The sequence below is a fragment of the Aethalodelphis obliquidens genome, unplaced genomic scaffold, assembly GCF_003676395.1.
Source record: "Aethalodelphis obliquidens isolate GAN/ISIS:26980383/991018 unplaced genomic scaffold, ASM367639v1 scaffold37, whole genome shotgun sequence".
NCBI lineage: Eukaryota > Metazoa > Chordata > Mammalia > Artiodactyla > Delphinidae > Aethalodelphis > Aethalodelphis obliquidens.
This window is the reverse complement of record NW_020837981.1, coordinates 10,208,331-10,235,334: the sequence shown is the minus strand read 5'-3', so window position 1 is coordinate 10,235,334 and position 27,004 is coordinate 10,208,331. Positions and strand designations below refer to the sequence as shown.

At 39.2% G+C, this 27,004-nt stretch overlaps 1 protein-coding gene across 6 annotated transcripts in view; it reads left to right on the top strand.

Annotated features, from left to right (window-relative positions):
* KAT6B (lysine acetyltransferase 6B) overlaps positions 1-27,004 on the top strand; it is a 195,391-nt gene that overhangs the window by 143,564 nt on the left and 24,823 nt on the right. For 4 of the 6 annotated variants that reach the window (XM_027129789.1, XM_027129788.1, XM_027129787.1 and 1 more), the window contains exons 8-13: positions 918-1,849; positions 2,842-2,963; positions 4,516-4,631; positions 6,922-7,063; positions 10,505-10,666; positions 13,778-13,871. In XM_027129789.1, the coding sequence (XP_026985590.1) occupies positions 918-1,849; positions 2,842-2,963; positions 4,516-4,631; positions 6,922-7,063; positions 10,505-10,666; positions 13,778-13,871 (1,568 nt within the window). The remainder of the gene's footprint in view (positions 1-917; positions 1,850-2,841; positions 2,964-4,515; positions 4,632-6,921; positions 7,064-10,504; positions 10,667-13,777; positions 13,872-27,004) is intronic. The other 2 variants (XM_027129790.1, XM_027129792.1) reach the window with 2 other exon arrangements.

Sequence of the window (27,004 nt, the reverse complement as noted above, 5' to 3'; positions counted from 1 at the left end):
CCCTAGCCTGAGGTGAGGACAGGCAGCTGCCATTTCTGTAAGCAGCTGTGCTAGGGGAGTGACCTCCGGTCTCCATTGACCACACAGCTGTATGGGCAGAACCAGCATCAAATGAACTGAAACAGCAGTCAGAACCAGTGTATAAAGATTCTGATGCCAAGTGTCTGATAATGACCATGGTAAATGTGCTGCTTCTTCACCAGACTTTCCATGTCATGTCTGACCCGCTGTAGCTTTTCTTTAATCATTTCTTCAGTTTTTTGCTATTGTTGTCCTTTTTTCAGCAGTATTTTATGCTGTAATTAATTGTCTCCTCTACTTAGAGAGTATTATTGGTTATCTTGTCATCCTAAGCATAAAGTGCTAAGTGGAAATCTTTTAATGTTTTCTTTAAAAAAAAAAAAAGATGTACTAATTTATAGATGTAACCAAATTCTATTTATATAAATTTTCCATTTGAGTTAAAATTACTTCTAACTAGAGATTAGATAAGCTTCTTCTTTTGCTTCTAGATAATACTTATGACTTATTTCCTTTAATACTTTAAAAAAGACATTTCAGGAAATCATAATTACTTGTGACGACACAAGGGGTCACATTTTTATTTAAAAGCATTGGGTGATCTTTTAGTCTCTTCAAAAATTTTCTTATCCATATTGCCCTTGGTTCCACATGATTTTTCCAGTACCTGTTGGATGGGCCCTGGGAGAATCATGACATGCCAGTGTAGGGGCTACAACCTGTTTCAACAGAGAAACACCTAGGTGGAGGCACACACACACAAGCAGCGCTTAGGGTTGCAATTCAGTTTCTTAAGTTTAAGCACATTGAATGCATCTAGTTGCTATAAACTTGTGTTAGATACCTTTATAATTCTATTATTAAATGCTGATACTATTCTCTAAATTTTTGCCTAGGTCTGTAACCAGTGATGAAGGATCCATGAATGCATTCACAGGAAGGGGGTCACCTGGTAGGGGTCAAAAGACTAAAGTCTGTACCACACCTTCATCTGGTCATGCTGCATCTGGGAAGGACTCAAGCAGCAGATTGGCTGTTACAGACCCCACTCGGCCTGGTGCCACCACCAAAATCACCACCACCTCCACCTACATTTCTGCCTCTACACTTAAAGTTAACAAGAAAACCAAAGGGCTCATTGATGGCCTTACTAAGTTTTTTACACCATCACCTGATGGTCGCAGATCACGAGGTGAAATAATAGACTTTTCAAAGCACTATCGTCCAAGGAAAAAGGTCTCTCAGAAACAGTCATGCACTTCTCATGTGTTGGCTCCAGGTACCACACAAAAGCTAAAACCTCCACCTTCTTCACTCCCACCCACAACCCCCATCTCTGGTCAGAGCCCCAGTTCACAAAAGTCCAGCACTTCTGTTTCTTCTACCTCTCCCCAGAGTTCTTCCAGCCAGTCCAGTGTGCCCTCCTTTAGCAGTCTCACTAATAACAGCCAGCTGAAGGCACTCTTTGATGGGCTCTCTCATATCTATACCACTCAGGGACAGTCTCGCCAAAAGGGACACCCAAGTTATGCACCACCTAAACGTATGCGTCGTAAAATCGAATTCCCTTCCACGGCAAAATCAAAAGCCCATTTCTTTGGAAAAAGAGATATTAGAAGTAGATTTATTTCTCACCCCTCCTCCTCTAGCTGGGGGATGGCTAGAGGACGTATTTTTAAAGCAATTGCTCACTTCAAGCGAACAACTTTCCTTAAAAAGCACAGGATGCTAGGCAGGTTAAAATATAAAGTGACCCCTCAGATGGGGACCCCCTCACCAGGGAAGGGGAGCTTGACAGACGGAAGGATTAAACCTGATCAGGATGATGGTAAGCAAAAGGTCAAAGCTCCAACCAAACCTGCGTCCCGTCCCTTTCTCCCCAACCCCCCCAAAAAAAGAATCAGTCAATTCCTATTTGTCACATAGGTCTTAGCTATTTCTCTTGTTCTCACTTCACTTTCATACAGAAGCAGTGAAACTTTGACCTTTTTCTAATGCTGACTAAACTTCCAAAATGTTGTTTTTCCAACTAATACTCTCCCACTTTTTATGACTTATTTCCATTTGTAGTGACACTAGGACCCCCCCAGATGCGTCCGTAGCATTGCTTATGGCTTTGTAGTCCCGCATGAGTAGCCACTGTTAACGCCTCTGCCATGTTCCTCCCCGTGCTACCTCTTCAGCCACAGCACTGCGTGGCCATGTGCTGTCCGTGCTTCCGGCAGCGGGGACATCAGCTCCTCGTCTCCCTCTGTCCATTGCTTTCTCATGACAAAGTTCATCCTGCTTCCTTCTCAACAAAGCCTGATCTGTGACTCTGTGAAGTGTGCTTTTGGATGTGAGTGTGTCTGTGTGTGTACTCACCTCAGGGAGAAAACTGATTTCATGAATTCATTTAACAAATTGGCCCGTTACATTTGCTACCCTTTATGAAACAAAAGCCAAAAATGTGTCATTTGGACAAAGTGGTAGATTTTATTATCTCAAACGTGATCGTGGGAATTCTATACCTAGACATTGATATGCCTTCTAATCTTGGTTGAAAACTATGATTTTGCTTTGTATTGCTCGCTCTTTCCGTCATTTATTTGTTGAAGCTATAAAAAGATGACAACAGCAATGATTCAAATAACAATTTGGGTACAGCAGGGAAAAGGTACTGCTGGATCTGTGAGCAGTGCTTAGATGTAAAAGCTAATAAAGCTTTAAAAAAAATCCATATTTGCCCACTTTGGTAATTTGGTGCCATTTTGGTAATTATATGGTGGTTATTCATGATGCAAGTCAGTGAATACACTTTCTGCTGGTTTTAAATGACAGATACAGAAATCAAAATAAGCATCAAACAAGAAAGTACAGATATAAATGTGATTGGAAACAAGGATACCGTTACTGAAGAGGATTTGGATGTTTTTAAGCAGGCCCAGGAACTGTCTTGGGAGGTAAGGCCAGGATACTGCATTCTAGTAATGAGGATAATACGTGACCTTTATATATGAGTACTATGAAATTAACTGCCTTGATTTTATAAAGAATCCCCCTCAAAATCTTTTGTGGTTCTTTAACTGTTACCATCATTTCTGTTGACTCTACATTCGAAAGTAATCACTTTATATAGTGTTGTCTCCACTCTTAAAAGTTAGTAATGGCTCAGGTGGTCTCACAGAATAGGCCAGAGTAGCAGTTATTGAGGCAGATTTTGAAAAACGCTTCTAGGGGTGAAGGAATAGATTTCTGATTATTTTTGCTCAAATTAAGAAAATAGTCCTTTTAAATCATTCACAAAAAGAAGAACATCACTTTTAAAGTGATCGATGTTTCTTCCAGCACAGGTGGCCAACCATATGAAAAATGTCTCCTGATTTTAACTGTTGGGCATTGGCGAAGGCAATATCGTGTTGCATTATCAGTTGTAATCACTTTTATTTTCATCGTCCAGTAATTTCTTTAAATGATTTCCCTTAACATGTTAACTCTACATAGCTTATTGTCAGCAAAACATTGAAAGGAAAGGCTGTTGGACTTCTGAAAGACAAATTTATTATGGATTGTGAATTCTTCTGTCAGTAGACCACATTCTGTTTCCAGGGCACCATATTCATGGATAGATTCCCACCCCCACCTCACTTCCTTTTTGGGGGAGTAGGAGGCTATCTATAGGCTCTTAAGCTTTATTTTTTGTAGCAACCACTTGGGCTAAATACTTGTGCTTATTTCTACTTGCGGGGCCATTGGATATTTCCATTCCTCATTCTGCATTCTTTGTAGTGTTTCCTTTGGCTAAGATAAAATGTTAAATCCCCCCCACCCTGCCCCGCCATCACTGAGATTTGAAGTCCTTAAATATGACCATTTGGGGGGACCGTATCTGGCGTTCATATATAGACGTGATGAACAGCAGGCAATTACATGAAAGTTACTGCTAAATCCAAGGCCTTTCTTTCCAACTGGCAACACTGGCGTTTTCATTCAAGAACATTTCTTGTCTGTGTCAGGCACTGGGCTAGACCCAGGGAATGCCACAGTGAATCAGGCCAGCAGAGTTCTTAACCTCCTGCATGGGAGTAAAAGGAGATGGGTATCAAACTGCAAACTTCACAATTGATTATTTATCTACAGTCCGGTTAACTATTACTTGGTGGAGGAACAGGGGACTGTAACAGTGTGACAGTGTGTAACAGCCACATCATCTTATAATTTCCTCAGTTTTAATACATTGTAGCAGATCATTAAATTTAATTCAATAGACATTTGTATGTATTAACAGGTATTCATTTCCTATCTTGGTAATACTGTTTCTTAGGGTATTTATATATGAATCTTATACAAAGTTGATTATTATTTCACAAGGGCCTATAATGTTTTTTTTCAACAACATGAAAATTCACAATTACGATTAGTGTTCTGGTCTTGATAGATTTTCATATCCACTGGTGAAAGAACCAAAATGTAAATGAAGAAATCCTCATATTTTGTTTTCTTTCTGTCTGACAGAAAATAGAGTGTGAAAGTGGAGTAGAAGACTGTGGCCGGTACCCTTCTGTAATAGAATTTGGGAAATATGAAATCCAAACCTGGTACTCCTCGCCTTACCCACAGGAATATGCAAGGTAATGGAATAAGCCAGGCAGGTATACAACCTTAATGTCTCTCATGTGAGGAAGGAACATTCTGAAGCTGGAATTAGGTGATTTTTAGGACATAAATTTTAATAGTCAATTCTTTTTTTTCTTTCGGCCGCAGTGGTTCTTCGTTTCTGCGTGTGGGCTTTATGTAGTGGCAGCAAGCGGGGGGCTACTTTTCGTTGCGGTACACGGGCTCCTCATTGCGGTGGTTTCTCTTGTTGCGGAGCACGGCCTCTAGGCGTGTGGACTTCAGTAGTTTCAGCACATAGGCTCAGTAGTTGTGGCTCTCGGGCTTAGTCACTCTGAGGCATGTGGGATCTTCCCGAACCAGGGATCGAACCCACGTCCCCTGCATTGGCAGGCGGATTCTTAACCAATGTGCCACAGGGCTGTCCTGATAGTCAAGTCTAAGTGATTGCAAAACTATTACTTTTGCCAGTACCTTCTTATAGCATTCACTGTCGTATGTAAATGCCTTATACTCCTTAGTTACACAAGTGTTGTAAATTTTGCCTTTTAACTTTTAGATCGTTTTTTTCTCTCTTTGGTTAATTGGGGAAGTATTGTTTGTGTAAGAAACCAAATCAAGAAAAAAAATTAGCTGTTGTAAAACATTTGGTGGTTTCTTCTCAGTTGCCTTTTTCGTTTTCCTAATTAGGCCTGTTACTTTTATCTCTGATTTCTGGCATTTTATTGTCAAGTTTTTTTAGCGAAATTATAGCAAAAGAAGGAAAAATGGGAGAAAGTAGGTAGGCGTGGGTAGCCTTAAGAGACCCTTCCCCAAATCTTGACTTTTAGAGCCATTTGTGACTAACTTGTTAAAAATGAAGAGAAAATAATGGTACTAGAATTTTCTTTTGTCTTGAACTAAGATTAGCTGTGAAATTGTCTTGAACTAATATATCTAAAAATGGGTATCTTGTGAACAGATTTCTTCCTTCAGGTATGTCAGGGCACAGTTTATTAGTATCTTCTCAAATGCTTTAGCCTGCAAAGTTTCTGGTAATCACAAATTTGCTTTTCTTGTAGAATAGATATCGTCCTTTTCTCTTTCTCGTGGGTGTCTGCCCAATCATCAGAGAAAACGGGGAGGGCGTTCTAGAAGTTAAGTGACAAACTAAGAGTCAGGAGTCTTGGTTTCTTTTCCCAGCTCATATCACTTAGCTGTATGTTCCTTAAAAACTTTTTTTTTTTTAACATCTTTATTGGGGTATAATTGCTTTACAATGGTGTGTTAGTTTCTGCTTTATAACAAAGTGAATCAGTTATACATATACATTATGTTCCCATATGTCTTCCCTCATGCGTCTCCCTCCCTCCCACCCTCCCTATCCCACCCCTCCAGGCTGTCACAAAGCACCGAGCCAATATCTTAAAAACTTTTGAAAAACACCTAAGAGCTTTTACTTGTATGGGTAATTGTAAATCATGTGTTCTAAGAGCTTTGAATAATTTTGCATACGAATCCAAGATTTGAAATTACTGTGATGAGTCTGTATCTAATTCTTCCCAAAACACTTCTCCCCATTTTTATGCCCCAAAGACGTTGAAAGTGCTTTTAAACATTCTCTTGTAAATATTAGCAATGTCCACTCAAGCATGATAGGGCACAAGTAAAAAATGGTATAATTTTTAAGGTGGAGAAAAAGTCAGCAGAGGAGAGAAAGCTGTTTGTCTAATGTTATTCAAAGAGTCGGTGGAATTGGTAGGAACAAATAAGGTCTTTTGACTTGACTATATTTACTCCTTTAGACCATGTACTGATGATAACTTTAAAGTTACCTCATCCATAAGAAATGGAAACAACTAAATTCTGGGACTTCTCTGCCTTATAAGTACACAGATCATTTTAAAAATAATGAATTCACTTCTCTCTGAGTAAAAGATTGTTATAGTTACACCACTGATTACACGTACTGTTGAAATTATGACATTAAGTCTGAAATTTAAAAAATATGCATGGATGACAGGACGCCATTGTTTTTAGAGTCATAGTTCCAAGTCTGAAAACCTTTCTTTCTATAGGACATTTCTAAGGAAACAAATTATTTGTTCACACAGTAAAGGCAGCAAATATTATTAGATTGAAAAATACTATAAGGTTTGTACACTCTACTACTGGCTTTCTTTTTCCTTTTTCTTTTGTTGAAACTACTTCTTTCAAATACTATTATACAGCCTTTTTATGGCTTAGAGAAAATAGAACAATATTTAATATTTTTCCCCAGGAGTATAGTCAATCTGATTATATTCTTTGATTTTAAAATTTCAACAGATTACCAAAGCTTTACCTGTGTGAATTCTGTCTTAAATATATGAAAAGTAAAAATATTTTGTTAAGACACTCAAGGAAATGTGGATGGTTTCATCCTCCAGCAAATGAAATCTACCGAAGGAAAGACCTTTCAGTATTTGAGGTAAGCATGTATAAATAAAAAACTCAGCATCTGAAACCTAGTGTTTCTAATTGTTGACTATGTACTGATTTGTTCGTAGAAGGTACAAAGTATATTCAGTTTTGGCACTGAAATTCAGACTGCTTTTTCAAATATCTCCATGTTTTGGAATGTTTTTCTAACCATATTAAGCAACCGTTGAGATTGATGATGAATTCCTACTCCATCACATTAACTTTTTTGTCTTCTCCCAAATCCCTGTCTGCACCAGATATATTCGCCAGTGAATTTATGGTCTCCTCAGCTCTTCGTAAATTCTACTTTCTTTGGCAGGAGAAATTAGCTTTGTTCAGCAGCTCCAGCCAATGTCTGGCAGGTGCTCACTCTTCCAGGGAATTGAGCAGCTGTACATATCTCCTCAATACACAACCACCTGTGTTTCCGTCCATTTCTTGGCAGGGTAGATAATCCTTTTGGTGAGATCCCAGCAGATGTTGGGACTCCCCCGACCCCCATCTGGGTAGATGGCCACCCCTGGAGAACTCTGCTCTTCACACGAACCCCTTGTGGCCATGTGTCTGTCACTGTGTGTTCTTGAAGACATTTTGTGTTTTCAGAAATGATTTAGTAGCAGAAGGTCTTTGCCGCTATATCATATCATTGTTTCATCATGTTCTATTGTCAGTTTCAGGGATCCAGCTTAGCTGAGTCAGTTGTACCTTGAGGAGGCCATGCCTTTTTTCCTGTTATTGCCTGGTCACAGGCCTTCTTAATTCTGTCACTCTGGTTGAGCACTTCCATTGCCCTGACTTATTTTCTTTTCTGTTACCCATCTTGGTACATTGCTTTCATTCCTGGATGCTCAGAGCAAGCCTTCCTTGGACAGCAGATATGATATCTTCTTTCTCTGAGATAACAATTTTACTTTAGGATTCTCTTTTTCTGAGTTGTTCAGACTGGAAATATATTATTCTGAACCACATTTCTCTTTAATTCTTGTCTGTAATGTTTTGCATTAAATTTAACTTAGGGGAGGGTCATACATAGGTTTCTCTCATGGACCAGGCTTCCTCTCTCAGACAGTCTTGGGCCCATTACTTTTTTCCCAAGACTCATCAGAGAACGCATGTAACTCCAACTGTATCTTATGATTTTTTTTTTTTTTTTTTTTTTGCGGTATGTGGGCCCTCACACTGTTGTGGCCTCTCCCGTTCCAGAGCACAGGCTCTGGACGCGCAGGCTCAGCGGCCATGGCTCGTGGGCCCAGCCGCTCCGCGGCATGTGGGATCTTCCCGGACCGGGGCACGAACCCGTGTCCCCTGCATCGGCAGGCGGACTCTCAACCACTGCGCCACCAGGGAAGCCCATCTTATGATTTTTTAAAACTCCTCTTCCTGGTTATATCAGGCTCTTTCGGCAAGCTTGAAGGAAGAAGGGTATTGTTGCTAGGAAGATTTGGTAATATGTTTGTTTTTACTAAACAGGAGGCACAGGGTTTCTCAACCAGGGGACTGTTCACATTTCAGGCTGGATGATTCTTTGGTGTAGGGGGCATCCCGTGCATTGTAGGACGTTTAGCAGCATCCCTGGCCTCTGCCCACTAGATGCCAGTAGCACCACACCTCCTCCAGTCAGAACAACGAAAAACATCTCCAGACATAGCCAATGTCCCTTGGGGAACAAAAGTCACCCCCCAGTGAGGACCACTGGGCTAACGAGAAAGCCGAATGCAAGTCGCTGTCTTCCTGTTGTTAGTATTGGGATGCTACTTGGCCAGCCCCAACAGGTTGAGACAACAGAGCTGCTCTCAGTTGAACCTTAATTATTGAATGTCACAAGTTCCACTTAACCTTTGGCACCTTTCTTAATGCCTTGGAAGCTTTCTTCTAACCAAAAGAAAATGAAAATCATTGTCTCATTGTTTCTCAAAGGGTGAAACACATTGTTGGCTTTAAGTAATTGTTAAATAAATGAGTATAACTCTGCCTGAGGGGGCGAAACTCTCATAAATCCAGAGAGAGTCTTCTCAGGGGTAAGAGAGACTCAGTCTTGTTATCCTGATAAGAATGGTCTATTTCAGGGTGGGTGTTTTGGGACCATACAGAGATGAAAGGGGAAAAATCAGAAGCAGATCTGTAAAATTTATGCATAAAAATTATTGAAGGAGTTGGATTGGATAATTGCCAAGGTCCCTATTCTAGAATCTGAGTTAATACTAAGAGTACAGCATGTAGGAAATTTTCTCTTAGCAGTGTCCTAAGTAACTTATAAAATAAATGAATAATAATCACAGATTACTACTTTCCTATCTTTTCTTTATCCCTCTTGAAAGCATGCCATTTTAGACCTTTCACAACTGACAAGAATTTTGCTTCAGCATTGTCATCTCTCTGTTTTTCTGGTTCAGGGATACATACATCTATCTCCGTCTTTTTGTAATATGCTACCATTTCCAAAAGGACCATCCTCCCAAATACATAAAAACTTCCTTTAATTAAAGAGACAATTGTATCCTCTGTGCCCCTTGCCCACATTTGATTATGTTGCCATGTGTGGGACCTAGGTCTCATCCAAGGGAAATAGTTATACGAAGTCTAAAAATAATTTGCAGTATGAGAACCTGTATGGTCCACAGGAGACTTGAGAACGGTCAAGTTCATTGTTAAAGAGCTCTGGTTAGCAAACATCCATTTCCCCTTAGAAAAGTGCTAGGGAAATTCTAGAATCTGCTGTGCTTTCTGTTTTCAGCAAGTAACTACATTTGATCAAAGAAATTGACATTTGTGCCTAGCCTTCTCTGTCTAACCGTCAGTATCACAGCTTGATTCTTTTATTTTGAAGAGAAGTAGACGGTAATCATGGTACTTATTGTAGGTTGAAATTCATCTCACTTTCTCTGTATTCCCAACACAGAAATTTTATCTTTTCCAATTATATTTAACATGATGCTTGGAATAAAACCAAAATGGAAGCCTCTTTTGTTAATCCACACTTCTAAGGAATCAGGATAATAGAGTTTATTTATTTTATTTTTATGTGAAGCCCTTTTGAAAGCAACATAAAGTTTAACTTCCTCGAGCAGTATTTTGATCGTTTTACATTTCTTTAATTCCAATTTACTTGGTTCAAACAGAGAGGACCTGCCTAATCATTTTTTACTCGTAATAAATTGCAAATAAAAATTACTTCTTTGTTAGCAGTGTGGTCTTTCTTCAGGTAGTGTAAAGAGAAATTTAAGCTACCTAAAATTTACTCCAATTTAAGAGAAAAGGTGGAATTCTGATTTGCCAAATGACAGCTATTTTCTGGTAAACTTTATACTTGGTTAATGGAGTGTTTTAATTGCTCAGTTTGGGATTTGGAAATAAAATTATATACTTTCCAAAATACCGTATGAAAGAAACAATTTTATTTTGAGTGGTATTTTTATGTTAAATAATGTTGTCTGTTTCTCTTTGCTAGGTTGATGGGAATATGAGCAAAATTTATTGCCAAAACCTTTGCTTGTTAGCCAAGCTCTTCCTGGACCACAAAACGTTGTATTATGATGTCGAGCCATTCCTTTTTTATGTCCTTACAAAAAATGATGAAAAGGGCTGTCATCTGGTTGGATACTTCTCTAAGGTAAAACAAGAGCCAGTATGACCTTCATTTTCTTTTTCAAAGTGTTTTTGGTAGAGCCCAATTCTTCAAACAGGGCTTTTTTATGACTCTAATTTGAATAAGTGACACATGTTTCTGAAAAGCTCAGATTCTTATTCAGAGCTCATTAAAAACAACAACAACAACAAAAAAACAATAAGCAACGTGCCTAGGAAGTGTGTAAAGGACCTCAGCACTGTTTGCTGTCTCACTGTCATCATTCACATAACGTTATAATTGCTGCCTTGCAGACCACCTAGCATCTTTCATCTTCTAAATGTTAAGCTTATTTCCCTTTTCCCCCTAAGTGGTGTCAACATGAAGCTTTCAATGTAACGTAGCATTTAAAAGATAATTCTCATTTCTCCTCGTTGCATTTCCTCTGTGATCATCAGTATCTCAGTGAGTTAGAACATTGGCATTTGGACAGTTAAGCTAATATAATGGCTGGTTTTACTCTTTTGTCTCTTATTCTCTGTGCTATTGTTTTAAGATCTAAAGCAGCCCCACCTTTAGAAAGCCTAAGTTATCTCCAGCTGTTAACATAGGGGAGCCCTTGACATAGTGAGTGGATGTAGTTTGTCTTTTTCACTGGTTCAGAGCAATTCTCTCACATTCTTCTGTTCAAAGGCTTCTGAGAAACAATAACTCATATGTAATAAAGGAAATCTGAGTTTGGAAATATTTACCAGGTAATGACCTTAACTTTTCTTAGGTACTTAGGAAATAGTTTAATATGCCAGGATGGTAATTATAAGACTTCCAGGCAGAAGGTAAATGATCCAAACCCTGTATCTTATTTTTTTTATGATGTATGTGTGCATGTTAGGTGATAAGTGAATTTCACTGACTCTACTGTTGCATAATGTAAATGGAATGCCTAATGGAAGTGTCATTTTCATGGAAGATCAAAAGATAGAATATATATGAAGGTCCTTTGCATACGGAAGTTTTTCTAAATTTACGAATCAATCCAGAGACCATAAACAAAAATAGGAATAAGTGACAGCACTCGTGGAAAACAGCCTCAACGTCTTAATCCACATATTTGGTAAAGCTCTAAAACGAAAAAGAAGAAAGTTAACTTTATAGGTTATGGATTCGAAAGGTGATAGAGAATTAACACAAGGTGAAACAATAACTAGGAAATCTATTTATATAACTTATTAAACATTTTACGTTCTGTATAGATGTGTAAACATCTTTTTCTCCAAAGAGTTGAAAAGAATAGTGGTCATAACTGTCCTTCCTGTGCAAAAATGGTGTTTCTTTAAATGTATCTGAGTTTAAAAACAGATGCTCAGTGGTGCCTGCTGCCCTTGTCCTGCCTTGTCTCAAGTTGGCCTCTGGGTCTCAGTTCTTGGTAACTCTTGGGGTTCGAATCTCTGCCTCTCTTCCTCCCAGGGAGCCCAACATTTTACTTAGAACAAGCTAAAGTTTTTACATTTTGTCACAGTTTCTTTTATAGTATGGCAGCAACTACTATCATTTCTTACTATACCCGGAATGCTATTATATTCTTTGGCAGTGCAGTAAAACAAAAGTCAATCTAGAAAAACAGCCATGTTAAAAGACTAGACTCAAATTAAACCATATTCTAACATGTCAATTGGAGTGTGAAGGACTATGGCCCTTTGGGGTTATACTTAAACCAAATTCTAGATGTTATAGCCAGAGAATGGCCAAGATGACCTAGAAAAGTTCAGTGTAAACCATTACATGCATGTGACTTTCCAAGCACATAATAGATGACTCAAAACAGGAAGGAAAGGAGGAGGAGTTATTTTATCCATAGATTAGAGTTTAGCTGTAGTAATGTGTTAAAGGGCAGGGGGCAGGGGCTGGGGTGGGGGAAGGACAACTCTTGAGTGGGATTTCCAAAAATCGTATACAGGTAAGAATAGTTTGGGACAAAGAAAAGACCGGCATCAAGGATGAATCCTTAAACCCAGAGTACATCTCTTTTTAGATTTGTGACCCATTTGTCTGACTTTGCAAAGTAGACTAATTATTTGAATCTTTGCCACAGATATGCACAGCCAGTGATGGACAATCCAGTTTCTTAGGAAAATTGACACACATCATTTCTTCCTCCTCATTTCTTGGAGACTCCACAGACAGCTACAAATGTGCAAAAGTCAGGAGCATATCTTTTTCACAAAGGAATCTTTAATTCTGCCCTGTAGGGTTTTTTTCTACAACCATTTCCTGTGATCTTTCAAATAGGTTCATTAAAGATCTGGGTGTTCCTAAGTAATTCTTTGGTGTGGTTAGTACCATTTGTGGTCAGTCTAATTTGTGGTTTATATTTGGCCAGAGCATTCACAACCTCAAAAGCCTTTTCCAGATCTCCCCTGTGTAGGTTTTGGCGGCTTCTATGTACCCTGAAGAAAATATTGCTGCTCTGATGCCATATCCCATGAAAATTGCGAATTTTTCCTGAACTATAAGAACCATTTCCCACCATATTCTTTCCAGTCTTCCTCCTGGTTTCAGACTGTTGGTAATATTTTGGCCTCCACTTTGGTTTGGAGGCTTGGGGATTTCTTGTTGCTGTTGTCTTTTTTGTCTTGTTGTCCTACTTTGAAATGCAGATGAATTATTTCTCCAGCTTTTTACTTTGTTTACTCATAGGAGAAATGTATTTGTGTAAGTCTACCCACACATACAGTATTTTAGTTTCACTGGGGCCTTTCGCAAAATATTCCTAACTGACCCCACTGGGTGACTCTCTGGATGGTTTTTTTTTTTTTTTTTTAATCCCCATCTCCCAGGTTGTTTGAGCACGGAAAACATTTCTTCCATACTGTCTGTGTTCTGTTTCATTTGACTCACATTTCCTTGGATTCTTTATTCGTATTTCATGGTACTGACATTCAAGAATAAAGATGTAATTGAGAGGCATGCCTGGAGTGGGTAGTTTGTTGTTAGCTGATAGTTTGATTGATTAGGACGGTAGGATGATTCTGCTTGATCCTGACCTAACACATTGGCTCACCTTAGTGGACGGTGGTACAAGGACGATGGCGGGTGCAGGGAATTGCCCACTTCAGCAGTGCTCTGACATACTTGATCTGTCTCTCTTTCCCTCAGGAAAAGCTTTGCCAGCAGAAGTATAACGTCTCCTGCATAATGATCATGCCCCAGCACCAGAGGCAAGGATTTGGACGGTTTCTCATTGATTTCAGTAAGTGAAGTACTTTATTTACTTTCATGATCCAGGGAGCTGATGGCTGTTAAAGGAGAGTAGCACATAAAACTTTATTTAATCTACTTTGTTGTTTTTATCAATAGATAACGGGTTTACTACTTATATTTACACAGGTTAGAAAATCTTCCTCAAGTGAAAAATGTACTGCTGCTCACTATTGTACTCTAGGAAATTGAGACTCGATCTCTCGGCAGTGTCACCAGCTCACAAAGCCATTACCCTGAATGAACCGGCAGAATTACATTCCATTCTGTGGGGCTCATGCTCATTAGCACCAAAAGAGGCAATTATTTGTGATTAAAGCCAAAGGAATTGTTATTTAAAAGGATTTTCAGCTTTCTAAAATTTTGCCTATAATCTTGTGCAGTACAGAGCAGGAAAGGGATCTTTATCTTCAGAAAAACAATTCTTTAGGTAGCCTATCCTTCTTGGCTGTCTGGTAGAAATAAACATCTTGTTTTGTTAATTTCCCTTTTCTATTACAGAAATTATTACAGTGTTCGTATCTAGAGGTTGCCCAAGAAATATTTTTTATACACATTTGTATCTTCTGAGTCTCCTCAGTGAAAATCGGAATACTATTTTAAAGTACGCATAGGGTAATGTTTTTTAAAAATTGGTAGTTTTTTTCTCCCTGTTTATATTATACTGGATGTGTTAATGTAGTATTAAGGCTGCATTTCGAGAATGGATTCAAAGTATCCAGATAACACGAAGGCGGGGTATCCCATGATAATAATCACTTGTAAAAATCTGTCGCTAGGAACTGTGTGCTTCTTCATTACCAGATTTTAAACTGAAAGAAGGAAAATATAGCAGATGATGTAATCTTCATAACGTACATCAGATGCAAAAGCAAAATGTAAATGTCCTCAAGGAAAACCATGAAGTAACATGTTGAGTCTAAATCTATATTATTAGATGTTGAAATGTTAAAGTTTGGGTGTAAAATATAACCGTATAGCAGCTTTGGACGGATTTGTATAATTTACTGACATCGAAGGATATTCGTTTTTTTTTTTTTTTTTTTAATTAATTAATTTATTTATTTTTGGCTGTGTTGGGTCTTCGTTTCTGTGCGAGGGCTTTCTCTAGTTGTGGCAAGCGGGGGCCTCTCTTCATCGCAGTGCGCGGGCCTTTCACTGTCGTGGCCTCTCTTGTTGCGGGGCACAGGCTCCAGACGCGCAGGCTCAGTAGTTGTGGCTCACCGGCCTAGTTGCTCCGTGGCATGTGGGATCTTCCCAGACCAGGGCTCGAACCCGTGTCCCCTGCATTGGCAGGCGGATTCTCAACCACTGCGCCACCAGGGAAGCCCGGATATTCTTTTTTGAAGTATCTTTATTGATTATTTTTACATTTTCAGATGGCATTTCTAGTTATTTAATTCGTTACCCTAGTCTTACTCTTCTTTCTTGATCTAGTCATCCCATGGAGGGCCGTCTTACCAGAAGTTTACCATTTTTACTTTACAGTCCTAGTTGTAATGAGTTCTAAGGGCAAATCCGATTGTGTTGTTTTGGAGATTTTTGGGGCCACTGTTCACAAGCTGATCCTAAATACTATAATTTCTGGTATGCATAGCAGCCATTCGAGCCTTAAACTTTGGATAGTATCTGCATGCTTACAGAGTAAGGCAAACTTCTTAGCTCAATATTCAAGGTCTTCCGACAGCTAGTTCCAGCCTATGTTCTAGGCTTTTTCATGTATTATTTCATATATTAATCTCCATTTGCTCAAATATTCTGAGCAGGTTCCCATACTTCCATTCTTTGTGCAGTCCCTTCCTGAAATGACCACTTCTTCCTTCTCCAGCCTCTGTTCAAAATCCTACCCATTGTTACAGAGCTAGCTCAGGAGCCTCTTCTTTTTGATCCCACCTCCTGGAGTTTCATCCCGTTCTCTTCTTCGCTCCGTATCTCTGCAGTATAGCACTTAGACTCAATTCATTCTTTTGTGGTAATTATTTGATCTAAGTGTCATACTTCCAACTTACTGTCAACTCCTTGGATACCTTTTTTGTATTCAGGTGGACAGTGCACTCAATAATCTGCATTAGATGTATTTTTGTTTAGTTGTATTGAATCTCCTAAGTGATATGGTCACTGCCCACGATAATTTTCCACCTAAAATTTAAAAGAGACTGGTACTTACCAGGTAAAAATGCAAGTCTCTAAATACAGTAGCGTCTGACTTGTACAGTGTGATCTGGTACTGAGGCCTTAATGCATAAAATAACAACCCAGGAACAAAGACATTCCCTTCAGATGCTAAATCTTTATGTTAACCATTTTATTTGAAAACTGTATTAGAGTCTACTCTGTTTTTCTAAAACATGAACTAGGGAACACAGTGGAACCTATCTGGATGTCTCAGGGCCATCATGATAAATGCCATCCATTAGGGTGCATCCAGGCAATGCAGTGCTACAGGTGTCATTTTAGATTTTCTCTTTCATATACCCTTGGTATCATCCTGCACTGGAGAGGGTTAAGGAATATGATGAATGATTTGAATAAAGTTGAAAGGGAATTGGTGCTATTTCTTCAGAGAAGAGAAGACCAGGGGAAGAATTTTATAGCGCTCAGAGAAAATAGGGACTGGTGTAAACCCAACAGAAATTCAATTTAAAGCGAAAAAATAACTCCTTGGCTACACAGGTTTTAAAGAAGATAGAGTAGGCTGCTGAAAAAATTGATAGCATCTCCTTCTTTGGAGTTACTTAAAATAATAGTAGATAAATATCTTTCTATGATGATTAGATCCAGTCTTTTGCAGAAGTAGGAGATAAACCCCATGACCTCGCATAATCCTTGTCAACCTTACATTTCAGAACTCAGGGAAAAACAGATAACTGGGGTTACAGGTTTTCTAAAATCTGCTCTGTTTTTTAAAGGAACCTTTTAACGGTTAGATTTATTTTATTTCTGTTTGTACATGAGCCTGAGGGTCTTTTGGTCGGGGAGGTATTTTCAGTAATTCAAAGAAAGTTGTAAGGCAGGAAATCTTTATTTTGTCTGTAATCACTGCTGGTTCAGGAAGCCAAAACAAGATACCGACAGAAGGAAAGCTGTTCTCTGCCCAGCTGCCCATTGGCACACTGGATCACAGACATGAGTGAAAAATGATGTGTTGTGTGTATATAAAGAACTGTGAATCCAAAGCTTTGAACACTGTTCTCCAGGACAGTCAAGAGGTGGAATGGTCATCCCAGGACCAAATGCTGTCCTTGGAATAATGTTGTTGTCTGTCTCTTCCTAGGACAGCTTGTCTGGGATGTGTCTGAGCAGGGCTTCCCAGGAGGTCATCTGCAGAGCTTTGCCAGAGTGACTAACGGGCACCAACTCCCAATCTGCTCATAAACCAACTCAGGGGTTTTGTAACTCTGCCCTAAACTTAAGTGGCTAGAGGAAGGAGTGGCTTGTCATGGGTTGAAGCTGATACTCCATCTCCTTTTCTCTCCTGGTTTCTGAGATTCCCTTTCTCCCTCAGTCAGAAAATTTTAAAGTCCTCCCCGTCTCTTTCTAAACACACACACACACACACATACACACCATTCTCCATCCCCACCAGGCATGTCAAAACTTCAGAGAAGCCCCCGCCCCACGAAACTTTTGTGATTCCTGCTTCCGAGCTGCCCAGGACAAGGCAAGTAGCTGCTTTTCCTCCCAGGGTGTTGCTGGATCCTGGGGCAGCCGCGTGTTCCCTGCCAGGCCATGCCCTGCCCCTGCTGCCAGAGCTGCCCAGCAATGCCTTATCCAGCTTACTATTTTTCCTTTAATTTTGAAATAATTTCAGACTTAGAGAAAAGTTATAAAAATGGCACCAAGAATTCCCATATGACTCTCTACCTCAGTTCCCCAGATATTGACATTTAATCACATCTGCTTTTTGCTTTTATTTCCCTCCCACTCCCTCCCCATCCCCCTCTATCATATTGAGATGTATTTCTTTTTCGGAACCATTTGAGAGTAAATTGCAGACCTGTAGCACCTTTACCCTTACTATTTCAGAGTGTTTTTCTAAAAACAAAGATGCTCTCGCATGTAACCACAAATTATCAAAACCAAGAAGTTAATGTTAATTCAGCACTATTATCTAATCTCTCTACCTTGTTCAAATTTCAAATTTTGCCAGTTTTCAACTAAAGCCCTTTTCCAGGGGTGGGGAAAAATGTTTTTTCCCCAGTCCAAGATCTCATGTTGAGTTATGTCTCTTGAGTAATCTGGAATAATACCTTAGTCATTTTTTTTGTTTTGTTTTGTTGTTACCTTGACATTTTTGAAGTATACAGGCCATTTATTTTGTACAGTGTCCCTCAATTTGGGCTTGTCTGATGTTTTCTCATGGTCATATTCAAGTTCTCGATTTTTTTGGCAGGAATACCACAGAAGTGCTGCTGGGTCCTCCTCAGTGCCTCTTATCAGGATTACATGATCATTTATTTGTCCCATCACTGGCTTAAGGTGGTACCTTTCAGGTTTCTTCATTGTAAAATAACATTTTTCCCTTTGTAATCAGTAAATATCTGGTAAGAAGATACTTTGGGATTGTGTAAATATCCTGTTTCTCATCCAGTTTTTACCTACTACGTTTAGCATTTATTTATGATTCTTAGCTAAAATAGTTATTACTTTGGTAACTACCAAATGGTGATTTTTTTAAATCCCATTGTATATTCTACTTATTTGTTGACATTTGCTGTAGGGAAGAGCTTCCTTTATTAATTTTTTAGTTAAATAATTACTTCATTTATTTCATTAGTCTTTAATTTATATAATTATGGACTACTCATGGATTTTTATTTTATTCTTTGGATTATAACCTGTTGCTGCCATTGTGTGTTTTGATGTTACATTGCCCCAGATTTATTCAGTGGGAACTGCTTCAAGCTGGCTCCTGTGTCCTTCTGACATGTCTGACCCTTCAGCCACTTCCTTAGCATTCCAGATCAACACCACTGCAAGGTTTTAGTCTATCCTTCCATATTTCTGCATTTGTAACTCTCTTCTCCGATAGTGAGAAACCTGACTTCCATTACCCACAATATATTTATTTATGGGCTCAGTCCTAGAATACACATTAAGTAGTTTTAGAATTGCTAGCTCATACCACTGTGTAAAACAAACCTCCTAACCAGAGGTCAGTTTTTGTATGTAGCTCTTTTTGACTTTACCCTGAGTGTACTTTTAGTTAAAGGACTGTTTCCAAATGTTAGTGAGGTTAGTTCTTTTTAATTTTTCCCCCTTCAGGGAGGTTATATTATTCATTTGAAATACAGTTAGGCTTATTTGTTTCTGTTTGTTATCCACTTTAGTTTTTCTCTATCCTTGTTTTTTTTTTTTAAGACTATAAAACATTAACATGATTTTCAAAGTTGAAACTATATTAGAAGGTATACTCAGACAAGTGTCATTCCCCTCCTCCCCTCCCTCCCCCAGTCCCATTCCTGACCCTTTCCTGCAGGTCACCAATCTTATTAGTATCTAGTTTATCCTTCCTGTGTTTCTTTTGGTACAAATGAGAAAATTGATGTGTGTCTTCTAATTTCTCCTCCTTTCTTACACAAAAGGTAGCATACTATAGATGGTCTTTTATGTTTTGCTTTTTTCCGCTTAAGAATATATCCTGGAAATCACTCCATGCCACTTCATAGAGATCTTCTTATTTTCTTCTACAGCTGCATGGTTCTCCAGTGTGTGGATGTATGTACTGTATTCACCTAGTCTCCTAGGTATAGACATATAGGTTGTTTCCAATATGTCACAATTTAAAAAGTGCTATAGTAAGTAGCTTGGGCAGATTTTGACTGATACATTCTTACAGAGCGGTGAGAGTCTGTTATATATACTTTCAGTTTTTTAGGACTCTGCTTGGCTGGGCCATTACCCAGCAGATAACGAGCTTTTAGTCAAGTCTGCAGAGCCCAAACCCTGCCTGGGGAGCAGGATACAAAATCCATGCTCCTTGACTGACCTGGGAGAGACCCAGGGAAAGCAGCTGATTCAGCAGTAGGTTGCAGGACATTGTGCCAGGTCATGGTGAAAGAGGCTGGCATCAGCACTTACTTGTGTGTTTGTGTAAATGCATTTATCAGATTCTAAACTGGATAATGGAGAAGGATGAGAAGATTCATTTCTTACCTCTTCATTTAACATTTGTTGATTGGGGCACCTTAGTCTACACTCTGCTATATACCAGCAACAAAAATGAAGAAGACATAGCTCTTGACGGGTGTGACAAGCCATCAGTTGCTGGGCAGTACATTTCTACAGTAGATATTGAGAGCTCATGGCATGAGAAGTTAAAGTGAAAACATTCCAGGCTGAGGGAAACAGCATATTCAAAAGCGTGGCCACCTAAGGAAACATGTTAGATGTTTGGATAACAACAAGAGAAACTCCAAGTAGATTAAAGACTTAGGGATTAACAAAAATAAAAAATAAAGACATTAAAAAAAGAAGAAGAGGGGACTTCCCTGGCAGTCCAGCAGTTAAGACTGCGCTTCCAATGCAGGAGGTGCAGTTCGATCCCTGGTCGGGGAACTGTGATCCCACATGCCTCACAGCCAAAAAATTTTAAAACTAAATAAATAAATAAATAATTTTTTTAAAAAGAAAAAAAGTAGAAGAAAGGATATCTAATTATTTATCTAATCTTTAGATGGTCAAGGACATCCTAAGCATTAAAAGAATGAAAGAAGTCACACAAAAAATACATAAACTTCACTGTATAAAAGCGTAAAACTTCTATGTAGGAAAAAGTATTAATATTTAAAAGTAAACATAATGGGAAAGATATTTGCAACAAATATACCAGGCAAAGTTTTGATATCTATAGTATTTAAATGAATATAAAAGTAAAGGTTTGATAGTGTTGAAACATAAACCCTAATGGAAAAATGAGCAGAGGACATGAACACAGAATGTGCAGAAAAGGAAAATCATTGGGGGCAGCAACATTGCTGACATTTACTGAGTGTCTAATATGTGCCAGTCACTGTCCTAGGAGTCCTGACTCATTCTGTCCTCACATCAGCTGTTGAGATGTGTGCTTTTATTTTAACCTCATTGTACGGGTGAGGAAACTACTGACAATAGAAAAAAAAACAAAAACAGAATAACCTCAGTATTCAAAGGTAAGAGAGAACCATTCCCCTGAGAACGGTACATTCATATAATGGAATATTATTAGCCATTGAGAATTATGTTTTGAAGAATTTTTAATAAAATAAGAAAATACTTATGATAAATAAGTGGCTTTCAAAATTGTATATATAATATGTTCTCAATTATGTAAATAGTATATGGACAGAAAGAAAGGAAATACACTTCCATATTAACTCTAGAATTAGAATTACAGGCAATTTTAATTTCCTTATACCTTTTGTTGTAACTAAAAAGCAAATTAATTTAAGAAACAAGAGTCAGGGAAGGCCTGATATAGGGCAGTGGCAATGAGGATGTGTGGAAATGAGGCAGGTGTTTTCCTGTTCGTTCTGCAGCAGGTAGAACTCTGCCAGGCACCTAGTGGTGCTCAGTAAATACTATTTGAATAAGTGAATGAACTGAGCTTGGAAAGGTAGTGAGTGCAGCTTTGGCCACGTCGCCTTTGCTGTGATTTTAGGCATCCATGTGCAGCTTCCCATGGAGTTCAGAGTTCAGTAAGGGTATGCAGTAGGGGGAGGCTACAGGGAATCGTGGGCGTGCCATAGTGGTTAAAACCATAGGTGTGAATGAGGACAACCCAGGGAGAGTGTAGGGAAACAGGGCTGAGAATGGCGTTCTTGGAGTTCCAACATTCCAGGGGCTAATAGAGGATGAAGTCATCAAGAAAATTGTAAAGCATCCAGAAGTAGGAAGAGGATCAAGAGAAAAAATGGTGTCAGGGAAGCCAAAAGAGGTCAGTATTTCAACAACAGTGGTACTTATAATCATAGCTGACATTTCTAGAGCACTTACTATGTGTCAGGCACTGTCACCCAAATCACACACATTAACTCGCTTAATCCTTGCAAAGACCCTAGGAGGTTGGTACTGTTATCATATCTCTTTGCAGGTCACAGAGGCACTAAGAAACTTGTCTAAGGTCACTCCCAAGCCACTGTTCAGTGCCCCAGAGAAGAAGGTTAAGATAAGGTGTAAAAAGTATACTTTGGAGGACTGTGTATAAGTGGAATTTAAAGAAGTAGATTCAAAAAGCTCGACTGTCAAGGGCTGTAGGTTGTTTTTGTTTTTAAGCTAGAGAGACTGGAGCATTGGCGGAAAGAGGAGAGGGGAGCACTGATGGATAAAATCAAAGAGAAAACAAAAAGTGATAACCAGATGGGTTGTTTAGTACAAACTGAGAAAAGGCATTTGATGAAATTCAATACTCTTTGCTAATTTAAAATAATCAAACATACTAACTTGAATTATAAGAATTCTAAATCTTGTATTAACTTTTTCTTCTTTGTTTCAGACTTGACTTACTCTTAGGGGAGCTATAAAGGGTAGATGACAGTTGGGTCCAAGAGTCTACAAACATAAATCTATAGTTTTCTTGAGACTGGTATACAGATGACAAGTTTGTCAATTACATAAATTGTCAGTTAGCTCTACCTTCAGTCATTTTAAAAACGACTGTCTATTTGTAGGCTAATCATAAAAGTTTGTAAGCAGCTTCAGTTCTTGGCTTTCTTTATTCAATATTAAAATACTGTACGATGTGTCAGGGTTGTACTTAATGGCACAGAACTCACTCTAGAGGAATTAGGAGTGGTGGAATGAGTTAGGCACTCATTTCAGGAAATCCCCTTTGCTGTTCTTTTCTATGATCTTATATGTTGAGAGGTTTCACTTTGGCTTTCCTGGGGAATGTATACTGTTTACAAACTGAGTCTGTCATTAGTGCGTGCTGCTAGAAGATGGCTGCAGATGACCCAGTTTTGTGCCTACAAGTTATGAACTTGGTCACGTCGCAGTGTGGTTAGCAGTGTCCTTGTACTTGTTCCGATTTCTTAAGAATGGTGTGTGTGCACACACACACCTGGACTTAAGGAAAATAAGAAATACAATAAACTTTTATGGAAGGTTGCTTCTGGGTACAATTTAATATCTAGTTTCACTCTCACTGACAATTAATGGGTTAATTTTCCACGCCCTCATTCTTTCGCTGGTCTGGTTCTAATGACAGAGATCTCTTCGTTAGGTACTTCAGAGAGTCCAGACCTAAGCTTGTCTTTCCTTTAGCCTCCTTATAACTCTTGGTTGATTTCTTGAGGAAGCACCACTTAGATGAGAAAGCATCTTCTCTCTGCTTTCCTGCTCTCCCTACTTCTCTGCCCTTCTAGGTCCATCAAGCAGAATTAGAAAGTCACATCCTGCATCTCTGCCTAGAAGGGTGTGATGTTGAGAGGCTAATCATGTTAACTCTCTCAAAGAGAAAACTTCTTCCCCTGTATCTTAGATGCTAGCTACTAGCTTAAATGTTATATTATATATCTAAATAGAGGAATACATTTCACAGTATCTCAGGTTATCAGCTAGCAACTTCCGGTTTTAACAGCCTTCAGTAGATTACTTTAAAAGAGCTACCACTTACAAACTTTTTTTTCAAAACGCAATTTAAATAAAATTTAAGAATACTATTAAGCAAAGATTTAGAGTAATTTCATCCTACCTGAAAATTGCTTTTTTGGAACGAGTTTTTGATCCTGACTGGCCTATCTCCTATAGAAAGTAGGAGGGTTTTTTTTTGTTTGTTTTGTTTTTTTTTGCGGTACGCGGGCCTCTTACTGTTGTGGCCTCTCCCGTTGCGGAGCACAGGCTCCGGACGCGCAGGCTCAGCGGCCATGGCTCACGGGTATAGCCGCTCCGCGGCATGTGGGATCTTCCCGGACCGGGGCACGCACCCGTGTCCCCTGCATCGGCAGGCAGACTCTCAACCACTGCGCCACTAGGGAAGCCCAGAAAGTAGGAGTTTTAATTTAGAAATTTGGTTGGTTGGGTTCCAGTGTACCACATTTTACCATAAATTCTAAAGAACCAAAACTGGACAGGAGTCACTAGCTTCTCTCGGGGGGCAAGTTGAGTACAACATCAGGGCGAGCCCGTAGGAACTGGGTCCTAGCCTGACAGGCCCTGGTGAGACACCTGATGCTCTAGCGAGGGTCTGTGGGCATCTCTGCACCATTGTGGTTGACTTAGGGCTACACTTTCCAACAAGTGAACCAGGAACCAGTCCAGGTAGCCAGAGATGGTGCTAACTTAATAGCTCTGGTGCCAGTCACCTCACCCTGAGCAGACTTATCCTTTTACCCTGGCAGGCATATGAATTCTGTCTTCTCCCTGGTGGGGTAGAAGTCATGCAGCACTCCCTAGGGGCATCAACTCTCTGTTGGGTAAGCTGCAGGGTAAATATTTCACTTTCCCCCATTTGTGAGCCCCATAAGCCAAGCATCAAAGATGTGTTCTGAGAGACCATGACAGTGTGTCTTAGGTACATGATCTATGACTGAAACACTCTGACCCCCTGTGAGGAGTTAAGCAAACTGAATGAAAGAGCTGTACATTTGACATGTGGTATTTACCTACTTATGCAATTTTTATTTAATAGTTTTCTCTTTTTTCAATGGCACTGACCATAAAAAACATGTTCTAGACTGAGTAAGTGCAAAATCATTTAGAAAGTTGCATATGTCTTATATATTCATGGTTTATTACCTGTGATGGAGGTAGAGTCTTTGTTCTCAGCTGTAATCTCACCTCCTGGAAGAGCCTGGCACTGAGTAGGTCCTTATTATATATTGAATATTATATATTGAATAAATGTTAAATGAATTACCTCTGAAAGAGCTTTCTTAATGTACTTTCTCTTCTCACACATGATTCTTAGGAAGAAGAATTTTATATTATTAGAACATAATTAATCAAACCAAATTAATTTGGTTTGCTTACTTCCAAATGATGTCAGGTACGCCCTGCCTTCTTTTGAGGTCTGGTATTTTTGTTCAAGGGCAGCCTCTATCTTAGGATCATATAAGTTGCATCAGAAAGGAGGCTGTCGTTAAGTTACTATAAACCTTGGGCAGAGAAATGAGAGCTGTGACAGAATTCACATTTACACACAGTTGGTCGAAGAGACACTTATCTTTTCCTTACTTCTATCAGATAGTTCGTTTCTTCATGCATTTATTTTGGAAGGAGAATTCCAACTTTAGTCCTTGGAAACTGTCAAGAACGCTTCTCTCTGCAGAGCTTTCCCAGCAGCTGTCCTCCCTGGGTGAGCACAGGCAAGGCAACCATTAAAGAATAATAAGTTATGCTTTTGAAATGGTGCTCGAGTCCTTTCTGGCCTTTTCTGAGAAAATAACTGCTTCCCCACCTCCACCATGACACTTGTTGGAAGATAGAACCAGCAGCTGTATCCTCAGACTTCTGCTGGGTTTTAGAAGACATGTTTTGACCTGTGTAATCAAGTATAATGATGACATATATTTTAATAGGCTCCTAGTTTATAATATAATAAGGAAAATGGCTATTTTTCCTTATTTTCTCATTATAATATGTTGCACTAGAAGCCTTTGTCATGACTGCTTTATTACATTGGGCTGAAGTACACTATATTTTAATATGCTAAAGATAACATCAAGGTTGAAAATTGAGCTCTCGGTGATTTATTCAGAGGGTGACTTTTACTGAATACATTGAAATGAGTTGCATGAGGCAGTGCAGCTAACGATTTATTTATGTATCTTTTTTTAAACTAAGCTTGTCATAAATAAGAGCAAATAAATAGCTCTTATAGAATAGTTTGTATTCATTGCTTCAATGAAAACATTGTAAATATGAAACATACGGTCTGCAGCTACCATTTTGCCTTACAGAGCTGAGAATTTTTCAAGTTTTGGCATGCAGGTGGTTTTTTTTTTTTTTTTTAACAAATCTTTTGTCTGTTTAGATTTCTAACATTGACCAGCATTTTCAGCAAGTCATTTTGAAACCCACTACTGGGCAAATTCCACTCCAATAATTAGTATGAGGAAACCTAGCCTTCAAGAGTAAAGGGAACCCTGGGAATACCCTGGCGGTCCAGTGGTTAGGACTCCATGCTCTCACTGCCAAGGGCCCGGGTTCAATCGCTGGTCGAGGAACTAAGATCCCACAAGCCGTGCAGCGAGGCTAAATAAAAGGAGTAAAGGGAACCCTGGCAACACCATCACGGGGGCTAGGACGTGTTCACTGCCAAATCCAAACCACAAGCACAATGCCATGCACGTAGGAGGCCAGCCCACAAAAGGTTTGTTGAGGGAGTGAGTGAATAAATGAATCCCCAAATGTACTCAGTCCTCTTCTTTGTGTCACTGACAACACCTGCCAGATTCACCCAGCCAGCTTATGACAGAATTGGTGCTTGATCTCAGATCTCCTCTCTGTCTTTGTTTATTGATCCCTTCAATAAACATTGATCCCTTCGTCCTTTCCTTCAGTCAACATGCTCTGCCAGAGTTGGCCTTGGTGATGAGACCATTAGGATAAATGCTCCAGTTCTTGCCCACAGGGAAGTGGATAGAGACACCGAGGATTCACCCTGCCATGTATGCCATGTGTGTGGGGCTTCATCAGTGCAGAGGAGGAAATGCTTCCAACTCTCGTTTCCATTTTCCCAGTTAAGATATATGCAAGGGAAGCATTTTTCCATTATTAAACCAAGAGCAAGAAAGATTTTGTTCTGATTGGTAGAACTTGGTGCTATACCTAGTTTTGGTTTCAAGGGAACTATATTCCCCATAAACATATTTTCCAGCTTGTAGTAGTATGTTTGAAGTAGAATTTTCTAAGATAATAGTTTGATAACATCCTCTCATGAGGGTATTTCTAAATAATATATTTATAATTTCAGCTGGTTGTAAGGTAGTAATTTTTTAATATCAATTTGTTTTGGGTAAAGCAATTTTCTTGCATTTGTTTAGAATTCTGTTAGGAAAATACTAGTTAGAAATCTGGGGAATTCCCTAGCGGTCCAGGAGTTAGTCCTCTGCTATTCCAGTGCTGGGGGCCCTGGTTCGATCCCTGGTTGGAGAACTAAGACCCTGAAAGCTGTGCGGTGCAGCCAAAAAAAAAGAAAAAGAA